This window comes from Candoia aspera, chromosome 1 (assembly GCF_035149785.1).
Source record: "Candoia aspera isolate rCanAsp1 chromosome 1, rCanAsp1.hap2, whole genome shotgun sequence".
NCBI lineage: Eukaryota > Metazoa > Chordata > Lepidosauria > Squamata > Boidae > Candoia > Candoia aspera.
The window spans coordinates 133,172,969-133,192,044 of record NC_086153.1 but is presented as its reverse complement, the minus strand read 5'-3'; the positions used below and the strand labels follow the sequence as shown (position 1 = coordinate 133,192,044).

The following is a 19,076-nucleotide window of genomic DNA, read 5'->3' as shown; positions in this document are numbered from 1 at the left end:
TCCCCAAAGCAAAACATTACATTGGCCCGCCCCACCCGATCATCCAGAGAGGGCATGTTGCAGACCCCATCCATAAGAGAATTTCATCTGGCGGGGTCCAGGAAATGGGCCTTCTCTGTAGTGGCCCCCGCTCTCTGGAATATCTTTCCCCTGGAGGTGAGGCAGGCCCCCTCACTCCTGACCTTCCAGAAGGCCCTTAAGACCTGGTTCTGCCATCTCGCCTGGGGCAGGAAAGTGAATAACTATTCTTGGGGGTGGCTGGCACCCTAGAGTCCCTCCCACCAGCCTGGATTTTATACCTTTCTTGGATTCTATATTTATTTATGGTATTTTATAATAATTGTTTTTGTGAGATTTTAATGTTTATATTTGGAGCCTGATTTTATTGTAAACCGCCCAGAGTCCCTCTTTTGGGGGAGATGGGCTGTGGCTAAATTTGAATAATAAAATAATAAATAAATAAAACCATTTTGTTCCCAAAACAATCCCTTAGAGGAAAAAGCCATCAGTATCTTGCAAGTCAGACTGTAATTCCTTCATCACCAAAGTGTATTCATCGCCTGGCATTTCTTCGAAGAGTTCACTGTCGGGAGAAATATCTTGCTCTTGATAGAACTCTTCCTCTCCTTCCAGAGCATTCACAAGCAACTGACACATTTTGGAGCAGATATTTTCTAAAATATCCCGAGTATCTTGCAGAAAAACTTGAAGGGTATCATGGAGAGTCTCTCTGAGATCACAACGAAACCCAGAACGAAGCTCTGAGAAGATTTCCTTAAGGTCGTCCATCTTTCAGGCAGTAGATTATGGCACCCCTGGAAGCTTGGCTAGCACAGATCACAACTAGTGGGCTAATGAAAGGCTTCCAAAAGTTATTGAGTGATCTTGGGAGATACTGACAAAGAGAAGGTGTTCTAACCAGCGGCTGCAGCGCCCAAAGGAAGTGGATAGAAAAATTGAAGACTCAACATGGCAAAGTCAACGTGTAGGAGAATATTAAATCCTTCAAATTAAATACAAAAATAGTAACAGGGAGATGATTATTTATTGTCAGTCCTCCTTAAAATTTAAATGGGAAATAAGCTAACAATTAAAAAAAAGTTTTAAGATTAATCCAGAAATAACAATAAGCACCAAGAGATTCGTTTCTTCTTGCTGTGGAAAGCCTCTCTTGGGGTAGAAAAACTTAAAAATATATACATTGGGTGATTTGGAAATGGGAAAGGCTCGACCTAGTGTCCCATTAGGCTGCAGCGTGGTCTGGAAAATGATGGCATCCCCGACTCCTATCGCCTCTTACCAGATTGACACAACGCTGTTTGTGGTCCTCAGGCTACAAGGTGACATTCTGGAGCACAAATGGGATGATTCCAAGCATTTTCTGTCCATGAAAATGCTCTAGGGCATCAGGAAAAGCCTGCCTGCGCCCTCAAGAAACCCCCGCTGTCAGGTCTACTCACTGAGCTTGTGAGCAAAGCTGTTCAGTCAGCCATATTCCCACCAGAAATCCCAGGGCTGTACATTTTTTTAAGTGAAGCTTTTAGCAGAATAGGATTAAACTTGGAGGCTCAGTAGGCCCTTCTGGACAGATGGAATTAACCCAGTTTCATAGAGAATATAAAATACTGATTTAAGGAGAATAGAGTGAGATGACATTTGCTGCAAAGGATTGTCCCGAAGCAATGTGATTGGAGAATTCTGATAAATGATTCCAGAGACTGGAAAGTAGACTTGTCAGTCACTTGTCTTCATTCTTTGTAGGCTTCTCATCCTGTCTTTTTTTTTTTTTTTTGCTGAAATACTAACCTAAATGTAGCTATTACAACAGACATATGAGCCTGGTTCACAAATAATGCTAAGCCTTAATGTGGATTGTTCTTAGTTTACTATGATACATGAACTCAGTTACTGTTTTAAAAAGTCCTAGCTGATACATACAGATGTGTGAGAAGTGCTGGTTCCTGCCCTACAGTCCTGATTTTGTTCAGGTCACCCTGTAGGAATCTGCTGTACCTTCAGAGCTGCAAAATCAGCTGCAGCCTTACGGTATAACTCAGGATTTCACATCCTGCTGGACTTGATGTACTGTATAACCACACTTTCTTTTTGTTAGTTTAGAAAGATTTTTTTGTGAATCATTGTTTTAAAAAAAACATTTTTAAACTCTTCTTTATCTTATATCATATTGTTACTGAAATTGTATGCAGTAGTTTGACCAAAATAGTGAACAAAGATGATTTGCTGGTATTTACAGTTGCAGCAGCAAGGAATGAAGAATCTTCCCCCATCACGTTTTTTTTGTTTCTTATGTGCAAAATATTAAATAAATACCCTTTATTTAAAAGTATACGAACTCCAATCATGTAAATACATGTTGCTTGTAAATACAAGTAATTTTGTAGGTTTAGCGGAGATTACCTTAAAAACTACAGTGGCCATCCATCCTCTTACAGATAGGATTAAAATAGCTACTAGCACGTGTTCTGGAGTGCAATTTCCCCATCTGTTTTCATCTTTGTGTAGAGTGGTGTATAATTAAGCAAAGCAGCAGGTTTAGTTGTCTGTGAATGTGAGGCTGCAGGAAAAATATTTTTTTTAATGCAGTGCAGACAAAGGTAATTCTGGGTGTGAGAAGTTCAATAATATGGCTTACCTATTGTTGCTATTACCAACACATCTTTTAAAAAAAGGCTGGATGTCAGCATCATGTTAGAATAAGTAAATAACATGTCTGTTTCACAGTGGAAATTGATTTTAAAAATATGCACTTCACTGTGAGACAGGCATGCATTAAATCATTTTAAATGACAGTACATCTTCAAATTGTGAAATTAAATTGCAAGCAGTGAAATTTTACTCCCTGAATATTACGTATAACATTAGCTGCTTTCCATGATAGACTTTTTAAGACTTTTTAAGATGTCAGTTTGCTAGATAAGTAAGATTTTAGCTTCTGACTGTTTTTTTTCTCTTAATTTGAGCCTATTTTTTGTTTCTCCCTGTTTCTTTCTTTCTGAAAGTTTTTTCCCATGGTTTTTTTTATAGGGTAAATTTCCATAATTTAGATGTCAAATATAGAAGATTGTAACAAGAATGGTATACGTGCAGTTGAAAGATAAGGAGCAGGCCTCTGAAATAGTGGATAGGCTCTTTCATTCATGAAATTCTCTTCCTGCCTTCACTGAGTTATCATCTGACCAGGTTCTCCTCTTAACCAGACAGAGGTTGTGACAAAGATTGTTTGAGGGAAAATGTAGTACGTAAGTGGATACCTGTGCAGAGTTATCCTTGAATGGCAGTTTAATTAATTAATTAATTAATTAAATTTATCACCGCCCATCTCCCAAAAGGGACTCTGGGCGGTTTACAATAAAACAAAAGTTTAAGTATGACTGTCTCTCTTTTAATATAATTTAACAGGTCGTTCGAAGATACATTTTAGGTGCTGTGGTTGACAGTGAGAAAAACTATGTGGATGCTCTCAAAAGGATATTAGAGGTAAGTAACTGCCATTTTGAAACCAAATAAATATGAGAATGAACAAATATCATTTGTGTAATTCATTATTGCTTCTTTGTACTTGTGAGAACAATTCATTTGATTATTGCTTTTGGTAATTACTTGGTGTCTTTTAAAATTTTAGCAATATGAGAAGCCTCTTTCAGAGATGGAACCCAAATTACTGAGTGAGAGAAAACTGAAGATGGTCTTCTATCGAATCAAGGAAATTCTTCAGTGCCATTCAATGTTTCAGATAGCACTGGCGAGTCGCGTCTCTGAGTGGGATTCTGTCGAAATGATCGGGGATGTCTTTGTTGCATCAGTATGTAAATGATCATAGCTTTGGGGTCACTCAAGTCTGTTTAATTCATAAATGAGCTCAACAAGTGAAATTCCAAAGAACAAAAACCTCTGTCCCAAGCTCAGATCAGATTCCTTTGCACTCCTAAGGCCAGCAGGAATGCAATGGTTGCAGCATTTTGCTTGTCTTGTTCCTATTTTGGTTTTAATTTTATCTTCCTTTGGCACTGGGATGGATTATAAGTATTATGAAGTAAATAAAATAAGTTAATAAAATTTTGTCCCCAGTCTCTGTCACTTTCGCTTGGTTTTGAAGAGTTTGAACTTGGCTAACTGTTACGAATCTATAGTTGCAGTATTTAGGAAACCATGAAATATCTACTGTGAAATAATGCATTTCTACATTTATTGAACACAATTTTAAATGGCCTCAGTTTTGGGTTTGCATTCAGGATCTCAAGATCTTAACAGAAGCTGCATTTTTCAAACCTTGTGTGTTATTAAGTCTTTGATAATGTAAATAACAATTTTACATTAGGTAAATAAGCTCAGAAGTCATCCCACTCCAATATCAAACAGATTTGTATACTTTTGAAAATATTTTTCCACTGCTAACTGGTTCATAAATTTAGGCTAATCATCTTAATTTTTTAAAAAAAAAATCTTAACCACATATCTTTCAAGTAGGAAAAATTAAATGTGAATCCTACGCAAAATAAAAGAGCCTCATGTGGCGCAGAGTGGTAGGCGGCAGTATTCCAACCAAAACCCTCCCCACGACCTGAGTTTGATCCCAGCAGAAGCTGGATTCTTGGGTAGCTGGCTCAGGTCGACTCAGCCTTCCCTCCTTCTGAGGTCAGTAAAATGAGCACCCGGCTTGCTGCGGAAGGTGACAACTGGGGAAGGCAATGGTAACCACTGTGCTCTATAGTCTGCCAAGAAAATGTTGCGAAAACAGCGTCCCCACAAAGGGTCAGACATGACATGGTGCTTGCACAGGGGACCTTTCACCTTTCACCTTCATGCAAAATAAAGGTAAAGCCTCCATATCCATCTTGTTTTCTTGGCAATAATGTGGAAGTGGTTCACCTCTGCCACCTTTTTTGAACTTCCCAATCTAGTTGACAACCCCAGGATTTCCTCTTCCTCCTCATCTCCCATCGAAGTACTAACCGGATCTGTCCTTCTTTCCCTTTTTCACCATCACTGAAGGTCAGTTAAGTCCTTATACCTGCTGGGCCAAATCAGAGTTACCATATACCATATTTATTGTTCATTAATTGATAAGGAAATCCTTTTAAGCACACATTTGAGTAATACAGTTCTACATCTTTTTAGTCATTTTAAAGCTCAGCTCTTTATATAGATACTTTCCAAATGCCCTTGCTGTCTATTTTGCTTAAGTTCCAGGTATTAGCATTCATATTTTACGCCAACATCAGTTGTTTCACTCTTTGAATTCCTAATTGCTTCTTGTTCAACTACTTAGGGGAGCTGGGCAGTGCCTTGCATGGACGTCATATCTGCTGACAAGGCTTTAAATTAAATGCATCTTTTAGATTCATCTGCTTTAATGAGTTCCTAACAGGTGGTTTGTGAGTGCTCCTGCACATTCCTAAGCACTTTTTCCCCCCTTTGATCCAAAGCTCTACTATGTAATTGTCCAACACTTAGTTGTTTCAAAACAAGCAGCTTTTGCATTGTTTTTGGAAGGGGGAGATGGGAAGGGGTAATTTTGCAGTATGTAGCCCATCCTGACACTTCCAACCTTACTGATAGACAGTGACAGCAGCAGGGAACTCTTGCGGGAGATTTCTGCCCTGAATGCTTCCTGGGCCACAGCAAGAGTCCCTAAAATAGCCTTCCCCATTTATATGCATTGGAGCACAGTTCTAAGTCAGAATGGAAATTTTCAGGAAATAAGGGTGCTTCATAGCTAACAATGAACTTGGGCACCCTGAAGAAAATGCATCAACCTCTATTGTTAGTAGTTAGGATTTTGAAGTAACTTCATGGGGGGCGATACCAACAAAAATGTCTGCAAATAACTAAGATCTATTTTCTGTGATTATTACTGCCTTTGCCACCAACCTCAAATAAGTGGTGATGCTGGGAAGAATTTCTCTCCAGATTTGACTGAAATTTTAAATAAAAATGAATTCATGGAGATAAGATATTACCTCATTTAGCACATGAGCTGGCTTATTTGAACTTTCATTAACATGACATCCCATTTACTCTGGCTACTTGCAGACTGCAAGTTGACCAAAAACATAGAACATTTCCAGGCATTGCCATCCAAATAGGTGGATGTACTGAAAGGCTTGGATTCTGCAGAGCTGCTGTACCATTATGAGTTGCTGTGGTTCATACTGTAGATGGTGACATCAATCTGTTTTTAAGTAGTTAAAAGTCATAAAGGTATAAAACATGTTTCAGAATTATGTTTTTTCAGACCTATAGCATCATGTCTAAGACTCACATTGTATGATAGATTTTATGAACTGCAGCTCACTTTATCGGATGGAGTGGCTTAAATGATACAGGATTGAACCAGATGTTCCTTGATTTTTTTTTTGCTATCGTAGTCTACCCTGGCTGTCGTCCTAACAATACCATAATATCTGTGACACTGAAATTATGAGGTATCATTTTAAAGGCAAACACAAAAACAATATCATTTTAGGGAAATAACATGTTTGAGATTTCTTGGCAAAAGCTTGGTAATTCAGCCATTTGTATAGATTCTAAAAAAGTGACAAATGTTTTTAAACAAAAGTTACGATTTTTGATTATATGCTGCATAATCTTTTAGAAACGTGCTTTGTATTGTAAGTGACATAACATTTATTTTTATTGTGTCTTTTAGTTCTCTAAATCCATGGTGCTAGATGCTTACAGTGAGTATGTAATCAATTTTAGCACAGCTGTGGGAATTCTCAAGAAAACATGTTCTACAAAGCCTTCCTTCCTTGAGTATTTAAAGGTGAGCATTTTGGATTTGAAACTCCTTAATTTTGTGGGGACAGTAGGGCTTCACAAATTGAAGGAAAGGACCTAACTGTATAAATATGACTAATGGTTCAGTTTTGATAGTTTGTGGACCACCGAAGCAACCATGACTATCTGGGAGGGTCATTATTTGGCAAATGTTGAACATCCAGTGTTTAGTTCAGCTTTAAGACTATGCATGAGCATGTGTAAATGCACATATATATAATTTACATATATATCTGCTCAAGAATCATTAAAGCAGTGCTAGTCAAGACATACATTTTATCTGTGCTCCTTTGAGAAAATTGTTCTGGCTAATATAAAGAAAACCCTTTTTTTCCCCCATTACAGCAATGTCAAGAATCTAGTCCTGATAGAATCACTCTCTATGGCTTAATGATGAAACCCATACAACGTTTTCCTCAGTTCATCCTTCTATTACAGGCAAGCCATGTATCGATTTTAAAATTGCTTGAATTTGCCATCTTCCTTGGTTGTTCGATAAATTTTAGTGGCTAAAACACTAACATAGTAATAGGATCTGATTGTTAGTTGTTTTCTCATTGGAAATCAATTATGTGATTAATTCTGAGTTCTACCCAAAAGTGCAGAATTTATCCTTTAGTTCATGGGACTGTTGTCTGGTTTTAGAGTCACCCAGGTTGTTGTACATAGATGGCAGTCGTAACTTCTTAGCCATTAATTTCCGGGAGATTATGTTTCCTCTAGTGTTCTTGTAGAACATTGAAAGGAACTTTGGGATTGTCTTTCTGGATTTGAACTTTTTTTAAAATCAGTATCAGTTTGAGTTTAGGATAGGAGTACGGTATGTAGACTGCTCTCTCTCTCTTGTCAAGTGATGGTCTTGTACAGACTGTCCATTCTGTTATTGTCAGATCTGTTGGCCAATTTTGATACTGTTCACCAAGGATTATTTGTGAGGAGGCTAGTTTGGACCCTAGATTGGCTAGATGGCCAAGCTTTTATATTGTTCCAACTCTGTTTGGAGGACTGGACCCTGTAAGTAATGATGAGCACCTTAGATTCAGGTTGGTAACTTTCATTCTTAGGAATCAAGACAAGGGTTCTTCCAAATCTTGAGAGCTGGGTTTTATCTTATACTATTACCATGTCATCTTAAGAGGTAAGAGTTGTGATCCAGAGCTGCTTCTCTCAACTCTGCTCTTCAGGTCTACTCTGCTCTTCCACATACTGATCAAACCATGATCATGTATGTGCAGGCATAATATTAGAGTACTCTGATTTATGCTAGGCTTCCAGCAACTTCAGGCAGTGGAGAATATAGCAACTTGATCGGTCCAAGGATCCCAATTTTCTTCTCTATCATGCATTAGTCCTCAAGAATGTTCTTCAGGGTTCTACTAGCTGCATATAAAAGTTTTTATGGCTCAGGACCTGCCTACCTTGTAGGAAATGCTCTGATTGTTTCATGGCTGGAATGTACATGAACTAGAGCTTTCTCATATTAGGGCTTAGGCAATAGGATTATTTCCTTGGAGGTTAGACAGGCATCAATGCTAGGTTATTTTAAACAACTTTGGAAAGCTTTTAAAAATTTTATTTTGATGTTTAATATTGAGTGTATATATAATTATTCAGCTGTTTTATGATTCTACTTAAATGTCTGCTAGATGTCGATGCAATTGAGTGCTATATAAATATTTTTTTTTTATTATTCTGTCAAATCCTAAGCCAAGGAATGGTACAAATTATGCCCCATTTTCACCTGCATGAAAATTATAGTTACTTTCAAAAATTGTAAGAGAAGTGGAATGCAAGAACATTCCCCACCTGGTAGCTACAGTAAAAGTAATGGTAATAGTTGCATACTTACATTGGTCACATTAAATTACAGTGCTATACTCCAGTGTCAGACTCTCTTGAGATAAGAACATAAAGTCTTTATCCTTTTGTCCTCTGCTTTTTCTGTCCCCCGAATGGCTTCCTATTGATGAAGCATATCTGTAGTACAGCTGTGAAGATTACTAAGTTGATTATTGTTGCTATTAAAAGAACCCATAAGATCTTTAGTTTCTTGGCAACCGTACCAAAGTGGTTTGCCCCTGCCACCTTCTGAGATGATGGAAAATTCAGTTGTAGAAATGGAGGTACCATGAACACTGGGGGATACTGAAGTTGTTTAAGGGAAACTAAAACTGACTCAGGTCAATATATATCTTGGACTTCAAAAAAAGCAGCTTTTAATATACTCAGAAAATAGAAGAGTAGGATCCCATGGAATGAAAAGCCCAAGGAAAGGAACTCAATAAGGGTGGGGATTTCTAAAAAAATGAGATAACTAGAGGCATAATTACAAACAGTTCCAGTGAAGGGTGAAAAAATCCAAGGGCAGCAATAGAAGCCACAAGTTTAATGAGGATCTGAAAAAAAAGTAGGACACATGGAATGGAAGGAGGATCAGGTCACAAAGAAAGAACACAGACATATAATTTGGAGCCGGTATCAGGGAAGCAGAAGCTCAGAATGAACTGAGGTTAGCAAAGGATGCAAAATATAAGGCTTCTTAAGCATGTTCAAAATAAAAAGAAAAAATACTGAACTGTTTTATTTCAGTATCTTCCTACGGAAAAATATATATTCCACTAGGAAGTTATGAAAGGCAGGTTGAAGGTGCAGAGTTGAATCCCGAGAATAATAGAAATGTCAAGGAATATGTTTCAATGATTTTAAAACTGCAGAACCAGGTGGAGTGCATCGTTCGGTAATGTAGGAGTAAATTAGTGAATTGGTTAGTCTGGCCAAACCCTTATGTATTATTTTTGAGAAATCTTACAGAACTGATGAAGTGGCAAATCACTGGACAAGGGCAAATGTTGTCCATGTCTTCCAAAATGAGGGGGGGGGGGAGATCTGATGGGAGGGTCCTAGAACAGTTAATAAAGAGATGGACCTGTTAGCTCCTTAAAATGAATACAGTACAAGAAGTTAACATGGACTTGCCAAGAACAAATCTTGTCAGACTATTCTATTCTCATGTTTTGGTTGGGCAAACGTTTTTGGATATGTTAACAGTCCTTAATGGACTGTTGTAAACATAATGTATCTTTATTGTAGTGAATCACTTTACCAAGTACTTCATGACATGCTGATCAGCAAACTAAAGTATGGGATGGATGGCATAATAGTTAAGTGAAAATATGTAAGCCAGCAGTGTAATGTGGCTGCAAAAAAGGCAAATGAAGCGTTGGGCTGCATCAGCAGCAGTTAATTTCAAATTATGGGAAATAATCATTCTGTTTGTTCTTCTTTGGTCAGAGAAGGGTAATGAGGAAAATTGGGAGAGTAGACATTAAATCTTTCAAAGAAAGATTGAAAGAGCTAGGTACATTTAACCTTGTGGAGGGAGGAATATGATTGCAGTCTTCAAATTACTTGAAATGATGCCATACAGAGAAAGGTGAAGACCTGTTCTTTCTCATTCCTTTGGAATAATGACTTTAAGTTACAAGAAGGCAAATTTGAACTGAGTGTTAGCAAAACTTCTTAAGTTATTAGGAGCAGTTCGATGTTGGAACCAATTACCCAGAGAGATTGTAATTGGACTGTAAATGGTACTTTGTAAAATCAGGTAAGTGTATCTCACGTGATATAACAGATATATTCTGAAAAGGATTCTCTTAGCTTTGGAGATGGTAACTGTGAGACTGATAGGGTGAAGTGACTTCCTTTTTCTAGACAAGAAAAATAATCTGAATTAGCTGGGGTCAGAGCATGACAATGGTCTTTTCAAAACCCTTTTTTTTTTTTTGTCTGACCAGGACATGTTGAAGAACACTACTAAAGGCCACCCAGACAGGCTGCCTCTACAGATGGCTCTCACAGAGCTTGAAACATTGGCAGAGAAATTAAATGAAAGGAAAAGGGATGCAGATCAGCGCTGTGAAATAAAACAAATAGCCAAAGCCATGAATGAGCGTTATCTGAACAAGGTTTGGAATAGCACTGCTTGTTTTCCCTTATTTCTTTTATAAAAGATGTTTGTTTGAAAAATTTGTATAGCCGCCTATCTCACAAAGATGACCCTGGACATTGGACAGAGTTTGAAACCAAAAAACAACATGGTTCATAAAATCAATACACAAACCACATTATGACACATGTTGGGATTGAAAATCCATTCCCCTTCAATCACTAAACAAAACAATCAAAGAAAGGGGCTGGCCCCACCTCTGGGCCCAAATGCCTGTGGCAGCATCCAGGTCTCTAATGCCTTGCGAAAGGCCAACAGGATTAGAGCCATCCAGATCTCTGAAGGAATGCTGTTCTATGGGGCAGGTGTGGTGACAGAGAAGGCATGTCTTGTAGGTCCCACTGGATGACACTGTTTAATAGACAGACCTGGAACATGCCATCTCTGCCCGTTCTAGTGGATTCTAAAACATTTAGGCTTTCTTAAATAGCTATTCCCAATATATATTTTATACAACTAAATTCCATTTGTTTTATGGACACTAACTGCCACCATGTTGATAGTACTGAACTTTGTTTTTTATCCCAAGTGGGAAACAGAAAAAAAAAGCCAAAATAGGAACATGTGCAATGAAGGTGCAAGAGTAATGGATTGCTGTATTCATTTGATAGGTTTGCAGTGCTCTGAGCATCCTCCTTACATTATCTCCATTGACATTCCAAAGACTAACCAGTTCTATTAACTCAAGTTTTCATGAATCATGACCACTTTATTAAATGAAGAGAATAAACTTCTCTGCCACTTTTTCCCACCAGGACTCATCCCATTACTCCTGACTGACCGATTTCAATTTTCAGGGCAACAAGCAATTCTGGGGAAACTTATGGCTTGCCACTTGACCTACTGTTTCTTTTGGAGTACGCTCAGGCCAAAAGAATTATTCAAGAAAGGGTCCTAGATAGAAAATTCCGGAATGAGGTCAGCCATATTCCTGCCCACCTTAGAGCTCACATAATTTATTCTAGATGGGAACTGGGCAGATACTTAAATACTTTAACCTCCCCTGCCCATCAAAGAAGCCAGGCTTGATGTTTTACCCTCCTCAGTTCTTAATTGGAGGCTTACCAAAGTCCCCGTGTGTATGAGAACCTGTCCATGTAGCACAAACGCTATTGAGACCATTACACACCCGCTTTTACACTGTCTTTATTACCTACATAGTTGAGGAACTTTAATTCTTCCTTTATTGACATGTGTTATAAGTCACGATGAAAGTTTTCCTGATTTTCTCCTCTCAGATAAGGAAACATTAATTACATACAAAGTTGCTAGATTTTGCCTGGCAGCAATTAAAATTTGCAAACAGATAATTAAGGGTACTGGGCATGAGTGAACTTATAGAGAATTCCTCTTTTATTTTTAGTTTTTTAATCTTCACCTGTTTTTACAACTTTTGTGGACCTTTAGACCCTCCCCCCCGCTTTGGTCCATAGTACTACTCTTGATATTAAGAATTTATCTGGAGAGATCTTATTGTTTTAATATTATAGTATTGTGTCAGCAATACTAGCTTTTACTTATCTTCTATCTCTTTTAAGTGTCAAGTGTTATTATTTAAATGGGTGTAATTTTTCCTGATTGTATTTTACGCTTATCTGTGACTGGAATAAATATTTGATTGATTACTGATGATCATGGCACTATAGATTCAACACTGTAAAGGGAAAAATTTATTACATAGCAAAATTAACAAAATACTATGGACTCATGAAACTGGTTCATATAATTTTTAAAGCAATACTTGTGCAGGTGTGAAAGTGTGTTATGAAAACTTTTTTTATTATTCAGTTACTCAGCAGTGGGAACAGGTACCTCATCCGAAGTGATGATATGCTAGAAACTGTTTATACAGACAAAGGAGAAATCATGAAAACCAAAGAACGACGTCTGTTTATGTTAAATGATGTGCTGATGTGTGCCACTGTAAATATTCGGTAAGATTCTAATCACATTCTATAAAATTATTGCTAAAAGCATAAGAGATAAGACACATGAACTGGAAACTTCCATTTTTTGTTCTAATGACTCCATTCTGCACTGTTTTCGGTTATATGTATACAGTGAATATAGTTCAGGCTTCTAGCTCAGTGGCAGAGCACATTCATTTTACACAGAAAATCCCATGTTCATCTCTGAGGACTTTAGGCAAAACTGCAGTATAGGATGCACTGAGATGAAAGGCTGAAAAGTTGTAACTGGATAATTATCCTCTCCCCCCCACATTCCCCAAAGAAAGGTTTGAAATTCAAAGAGCAAAAACAGTATATAAAGGGGTGTATGGACCTAATGGAAGCAAGGATGTTTTTCAAGGATAGAAAGGAATGAAGAGATATAGCAAAAGGTATTAGGGTAATATAGATTGAGTTAGAGTTCCTTTTCTTTTTTCAGTTATATTGTTATTACAATCAACTTCTCTTCTAACCTCCATTACATTTCCCTAATGAACGAACACTCAGCATACTAGGAAATTAAATAACAACGCTAAAGAAGATGGTATAAGGGCTGGAATGGGATGGGATTGGTACTTATTAAATAAAACTGATGTAGAGACAGATGTGTTAGAGATAATTTAACAGCTAGAAGCCTTTCGTTAATTCCTTAACTTCAGGAAAATAAAAGAAAATGCAAATGCCCAGTTGTCCACGCAAATACAATTCACCAGTCATATAGGATTAGAAGGCCTTGATGTGATAAGATCCAAAATTTCACAGGACTGTGTTCCACTACTTATTCATGGCAACATTTTGTATTTCAGAAAATAGTCTGGAATATCCAGATCTAGAGGAAATTGATGCTATATTACTTAAATCTTTCATCTCCAAAAAGCAAAGGTGTTTGTATCTAGTTAAAGCCTATTCATTGAAAACTGCTTTTGTAAACAATCAAATCTTCCAATTCTAAAATTGTGAGATTAATGTCAGTCAAATATTTTGCAAATCAACTTGCTACTTTTTGAACTGCTGCAATGTGTGTGCATCTTTATGGACATCTCGCCCCACCCCCAACACTTTGCTTCATTTTTCTTCACTGGAATTAGACTGGGAATGTGCAGCGTATGCTTGTACGGAAGGAAGTAAAAAAACAAAAACAAACTGTTAGATCACATCCCTCTAAATGAACTTTTCAATGATTGGTTTTGCACTCAAATCATCACTGATATAAATGATATAAAGCACTATAAAACCAAGGTAATAAAAATAAGGTCTATGCCAGAGTTCCGCAAAGTGGTTAGTATCAACCCCCAAGGGTCGATGGGACCATCCAAAAGGTTTGTTTATTTATTTATTTTATTTTTATCCCACTTTTATTATTTTTATAAATAAGTCAAGGCAGTGAACATACCTAATACTCCTTCCTCCTCCCATTTTCCCCACAACAGCAACCCTGTGTGGTTGAGCTGGGCTGAGAGAGAGTGACTGGCCCAAGGTCACCCAGCCGGCTTTCATGGGGACTAAAACCCACAGACTCCTGGTTTCTAGCCCATTGCCTTAACCACTAGACCAAATGTTATTGTTGTTCTTAATCATTCTTATTCATAGTACTATTATTTAAAGTAGTATTTATTAAATTATTTTCATTTAATAAATGTTTGGGGGTCGATGAACAATCTGAAACTTCATGAAGGGGTCAATGAGCTGAAGAGTGTGGGGACCCCTAGTCTATGCCAATATGAGAAAAACACAAGTCAACAGTTTTTGATTGAAACTGCCACATGAAATGCTCTCCCTATGGACAGGGTCATATAACAATCCTACGTATCTGCTGCATTTTGTATCCCTGCTGTGAAATTTGTTGTTCTGAATTTCATAGTCTCATTTAATGATGTGGGTGGCATATATCTGCAAATGTAGGCTAGGTGGATCTCTTGCTACACAGAAGCTCTTTTTCAGCAGCATTCCTATGGCAACTGAATATGTGCTTTGGCTCCACTATCTTCAAGTAAACAGACCATGCTGGGGTAAAATTTCTCCTGGAATAAAAATGTGCACTCAGGAGAGCAAAGATGGACTCACTAAAATAGCCATATGTATGTAAAAGTGTGGGAAACTAGATTTATTACTTCCCCAACCTTCTCCATCAGTCTAAAATCAAAAGTCCTGTGGTGATGAACATACTGAGTTCTTTGGATTCCAGTTCTCTTTTGCTACTTGCCCCCTCTTGGATTTTTGAAAGATTTTTCTGCTTCTGTTTTTAGCCCACTCAATTAATACTTTCCTCTCCCTTCCTTGCATGCTTTGTGTGATCTGGGAATATTACACACGCATATTTTGATGTTTTTATGCTTTGCATAGCCCATCTGTGTTCAAGATCTCGGAACAGTTACACAAAGTGTTTCCTCAAAATGCAGTGTCCTGTGGAGCAACAGGAATTAAACGTGGCTTTTTCCTTTTGGTTGATAACATTCTGTACTTCATACAGAAATTAATCCCCCCATTTTTTTTCTCTGGAAACTTTTTCTCATTAACAAAAAGGTAACGTAGTGGAACATTTACAGGAATTTTGTTTTTGTTTTAAAAATGAGAAAGGTTTTCATGACATCTACAATTTATTTTGTAGTTTTTGTTAATGCCAAACACAAAATAAGGTAACAGCAGTGAAAATCTCTGTGCATTGGATAGTAAATCCAATTTTGCTCAATGGGGCTTTTTCTCTGGGAAGTACATGTAGAATTAGAGCAAAAAGAAATCTATACACTGGGGAGATTTATGTATGAGAAGAAAAAAATGTCTGAAACAATGTAAGAAATAAAAAATGACCTGTTGTCAAATATTTCTGTGGCTTTCTTTCAGTTCTTCCCATGAAAGTAGTGGTGTTGTGAGTGGCCAAAGGTACTTACTGAAATGGAGTGTGCCACTTGGGCATGTAGATGTCATAGAGTATGGGAGTAATGATGGTCAAGGCGAGAACTGCAGATTCCCTTTGCAACCATCTTCTGAGATTATTGTTACCAATGCCAAGCCAAGTAAGTAGCAACTGGTTATTATTTGTGGATGTACTTCATTACTGTAGATGGGCTTGAAATGCTTAATATGACCTTTACATTAAGTTTTTTTTAATGTTAATATTCAGAAAGCATCTTAAGGATTTGTCATGAGGATGGAACACATATATTTTATATCGGTAGTATGTATTGTGCTGGGCACCTTGTTCAAACTAGTGATTTCTCTTTTTGTGGTTGAGCTACATTGGCATTTATTCACACAAGTAGCTTGCAAACTAGAGCAGGCCTCTTAAACTTCCACTTTCAGTAGCAGTTGTTATTAATCTGGATTAACAGATGGAATTTGCAGAATTTCCCATTTGGAATGGATCCACTTAATCTGAACCTTTGTATCTTCTGAAGTACATTGCTGTGCTTTCCCACTCAACATAGGTTAGAAAAGGCTTTTAAAGTTGTCTTGTTAGGAGTAATTTATGCATTGTTGGATTCTTCTTAACAAATCAAAGCAACAACAAAAAACCTCTGTTCATTCTGAATAAATACTCTAAACAGAAGTATTATTAAAGTACTAGCTACTGCCAACAGGTTCAAGTTTTCAAATTGACACCAAGTCTGAGTGTGTTTATGTTTTTTATTTAAAAGAGGCATGAGGGAATACTTATTTTAATGGAAGGAGAAGGTTTGAACCTTTCCCCTTGTCTCATGCATAGTTTTCATGATATAAAATGTACCTCCTCTCCTCAAGCTGCAGGGGTGAATGATAAAAAGCAGGTTTGGGGAGGCTCTTGGGATAGCAGAATAAAGTGAAGGGAAAGGGTTACACCCCCCCCTTTCTATTTTCTCTTGTTTGATCAAATTAGCAGTAGTCACATTTATTTATTTTATTTTTATCCCACCTTTACTATTTTTATAAATAACTCAAGGAGGCAAACATACCTAATACTCCTTCCTCCTCCTATTTTCCCCAAAACAATAACCCTGTGAGGTGAGTTGGGCTGAGAGAGAGTGACTGGCCCAAGGTCACCCAGCCAGCTTTCATGCCTAAGGCGGGGCTAGAACTCACAGACTCCTGGTTTCTAGCCCAACACCTTAACCACTAAACCAAACTGGCTCTCTATCTATTGACTGCTGTGTATTTTTCTTAACCAAAAAAATGACAATGTCTAATCTCATGTTTGCTTTTTCATGCTTCTGAGAGAGTAGTTCATGTGTTCACTCTTTGGAAATAAATACATTGCCTAGTGATCAGACATCTACTTGTACACTGGGATTTTCCCCTATCTTTCTGATTTCTGTTGTCCATCTATGCCACCAAGTCTCCTCAAAGTGTTCCTCAACAGTGGGCTGGTAGAAAACTGCTTTTATTTTTATTGTAGTAGGAAGTGTATTATTTGCCAAATGTATGCATATGGTAGAGCCAGTTTGGTCTAGTGGTTAAGACATCATGCTAGAAACCAGGAGACCGTGAGTTCTAGTCCTGCCTTAGGCTCAAAGTCAGCTGGGTGACCTTGAGCCAGTCACTTTCTCTCAGTCCTAGGAAGAAGGCAGTGACAAACCACTTCTGAAAAAGCTTGCCAAGAAAACTGCAAGGACTTGTCCAGGCAATCTCCAAGAATCGGACGCAATTGAACTGATTAAAAAAAATGCATGTGGTAGAAAAGGGTAATAAAACATACTTAGAGTTTACATTTTTGCCATGTCTTACTGCACTCTCAAAAACCACCTGAGGTAGTTGCAGAACTGCCCATCCCTGATAGTTTTCCTCATCTTGCCATATCCGGCAGAGTGAGCAGGCTCCAGATCTCCTCAGTGAAACAATGTCACTTGCTGGGGCCTCAGAAGCCTAATTTCTGTTATGTCACCTGCCTTATGGATCCGCCTCCCCCTGGTGATAGGGATGGCCCTGAGCCTGTTGGCTTTCAGGAAAGCAGTGAGGACCTTGCTTTTCCCCCGGGCACTGGAGCCAGAATGTTGATGGAGCAGGCATGGTGGGGATGATTTATGGATGTGAGTTTTATCAGGACTTCAAAGTTGTTTTTCATTTTGAATTTTTTAAAAGAAAAAATAATCACATTGCATTTTTATTCTTGTTCACTACCCAGTTCCTTTTATTAGACGGGTGGCCATAGAAATTTGTTAATTAAATAAATAAATTTTGTGTAATGCTAGAGTTCTAAAGTTTTCATCAATCTTCTGTTCAATCCCAGTGTGTTCCATTCCTCTCCATCTTCAGATACTAAAGAGAGTTCTAGCTTTGCAGAAAAAATGAATTATTCATAGTCCATGTCCTAACAGTCAGAAATCACGCTGAGACAAGGCGTAGGTCTCTAGTGTTTATTACTGCTACATTAAACAGAATCCTAACAAACTGAAGAAGCGTGGGAAAAACCCAGACATATAAACCCCAAAAGCTAAGGCGGATCTGATCTGTGTCTCTTTGAATGGCTGCTTAATTCCTCAATACTACGCATGTGTTTTCCACCCTGGATCGAGGCCCTCTCCTGCTCGCCGTCAGTACTCATGACAGTCCATTTGTTTTTTCTGCGTATCAGGTAATGCCACAATAGTTTTCCCTCTCCAAACCTCTGTAGCAGTTTTCCAGTCTTTTAATTTTTTAAATAAATAATCTATAAATAAAACAGGTGGGGGAAGATAGGCAATCTTCTAGTAGTCCCAATCTGTTTTCCACAATAAAAAGAACATTCTACTTTTGTTGCAAAATTGGTTTTACTGTATGGCTGAAGGATGACCCATCTTCATCCTTGTTAGAGAGTTGCCAGAATCAAAGACAAACATTGCAAGAACCTGTTTACTCTGGGTTGGCTTTTGGTAATGGGATAGTGACATAATTCTTCCTTTACATATTAAGCTTAATTTGGTACTTATATTAAGGTTTCAACAGGTGGCAGCACTTGGCCTACCCAGTGTGGACTCAGAAGCTAATCAGGGTTGCTCCCAGTTAGTACTTAGATGGGAAATCTCCAGGGCTGTAAGTTAGACTGGAAGGTAAATGATCTCAGAAGAAACCAGTAGCTAACTGCTTCCATATTGCTGGCAAGAAAACTACATGCATGTAGTATTTTTCAAGAGTAGATCTCAACTTGAAGGAGAATTTTCTTTTTGCTTTGTATAAACTTATCTGTACTATCCTCCAAGTAGCTTAAATAACATAAAAAGCATGCAAAGTTTTTTTTGAAACCCCCCCCCCCTAGAAACAATAGAGTCCTGTCTGTCCTTTCCATTTCAGTTTTGAATTGAGGACAGCCACTATCTGCATTGCTTATTCCAGCTTTTCCATCCTGGTGGTCTCTGGATATACTAAGACAA

General features: G+C 37.8%; 1 protein-coding gene across 1 annotated transcript in view; it reads left to right on the top strand.

The window, feature by feature from the left end:
- Window positions 1-19,076, top strand: part of ARHGEF10 (Rho guanine nucleotide exchange factor 10) — a 113,519-nt gene that overhangs the window by 44,042 nt on the left and 50,401 nt on the right. The window contains exons 12-18 of the mRNA XM_063313865.1: window positions 3,421-3,498; window positions 3,644-3,823; window positions 6,671-6,787; window positions 7,147-7,239; window positions 10,596-10,766; window positions 12,596-12,741; window positions 15,598-15,770. Coding sequence (XP_063169935.1) covers window positions 3,421-3,498; window positions 3,644-3,823; window positions 6,671-6,787; window positions 7,147-7,239; window positions 10,596-10,766; window positions 12,596-12,741; window positions 15,598-15,770 — 958 coding nt within the window. The remainder of the gene's footprint in view (window positions 1-3,420; window positions 3,499-3,643; window positions 3,824-6,670; window positions 6,788-7,146; window positions 7,240-10,595; window positions 10,767-12,595; window positions 12,742-15,597; window positions 15,771-19,076) is intronic.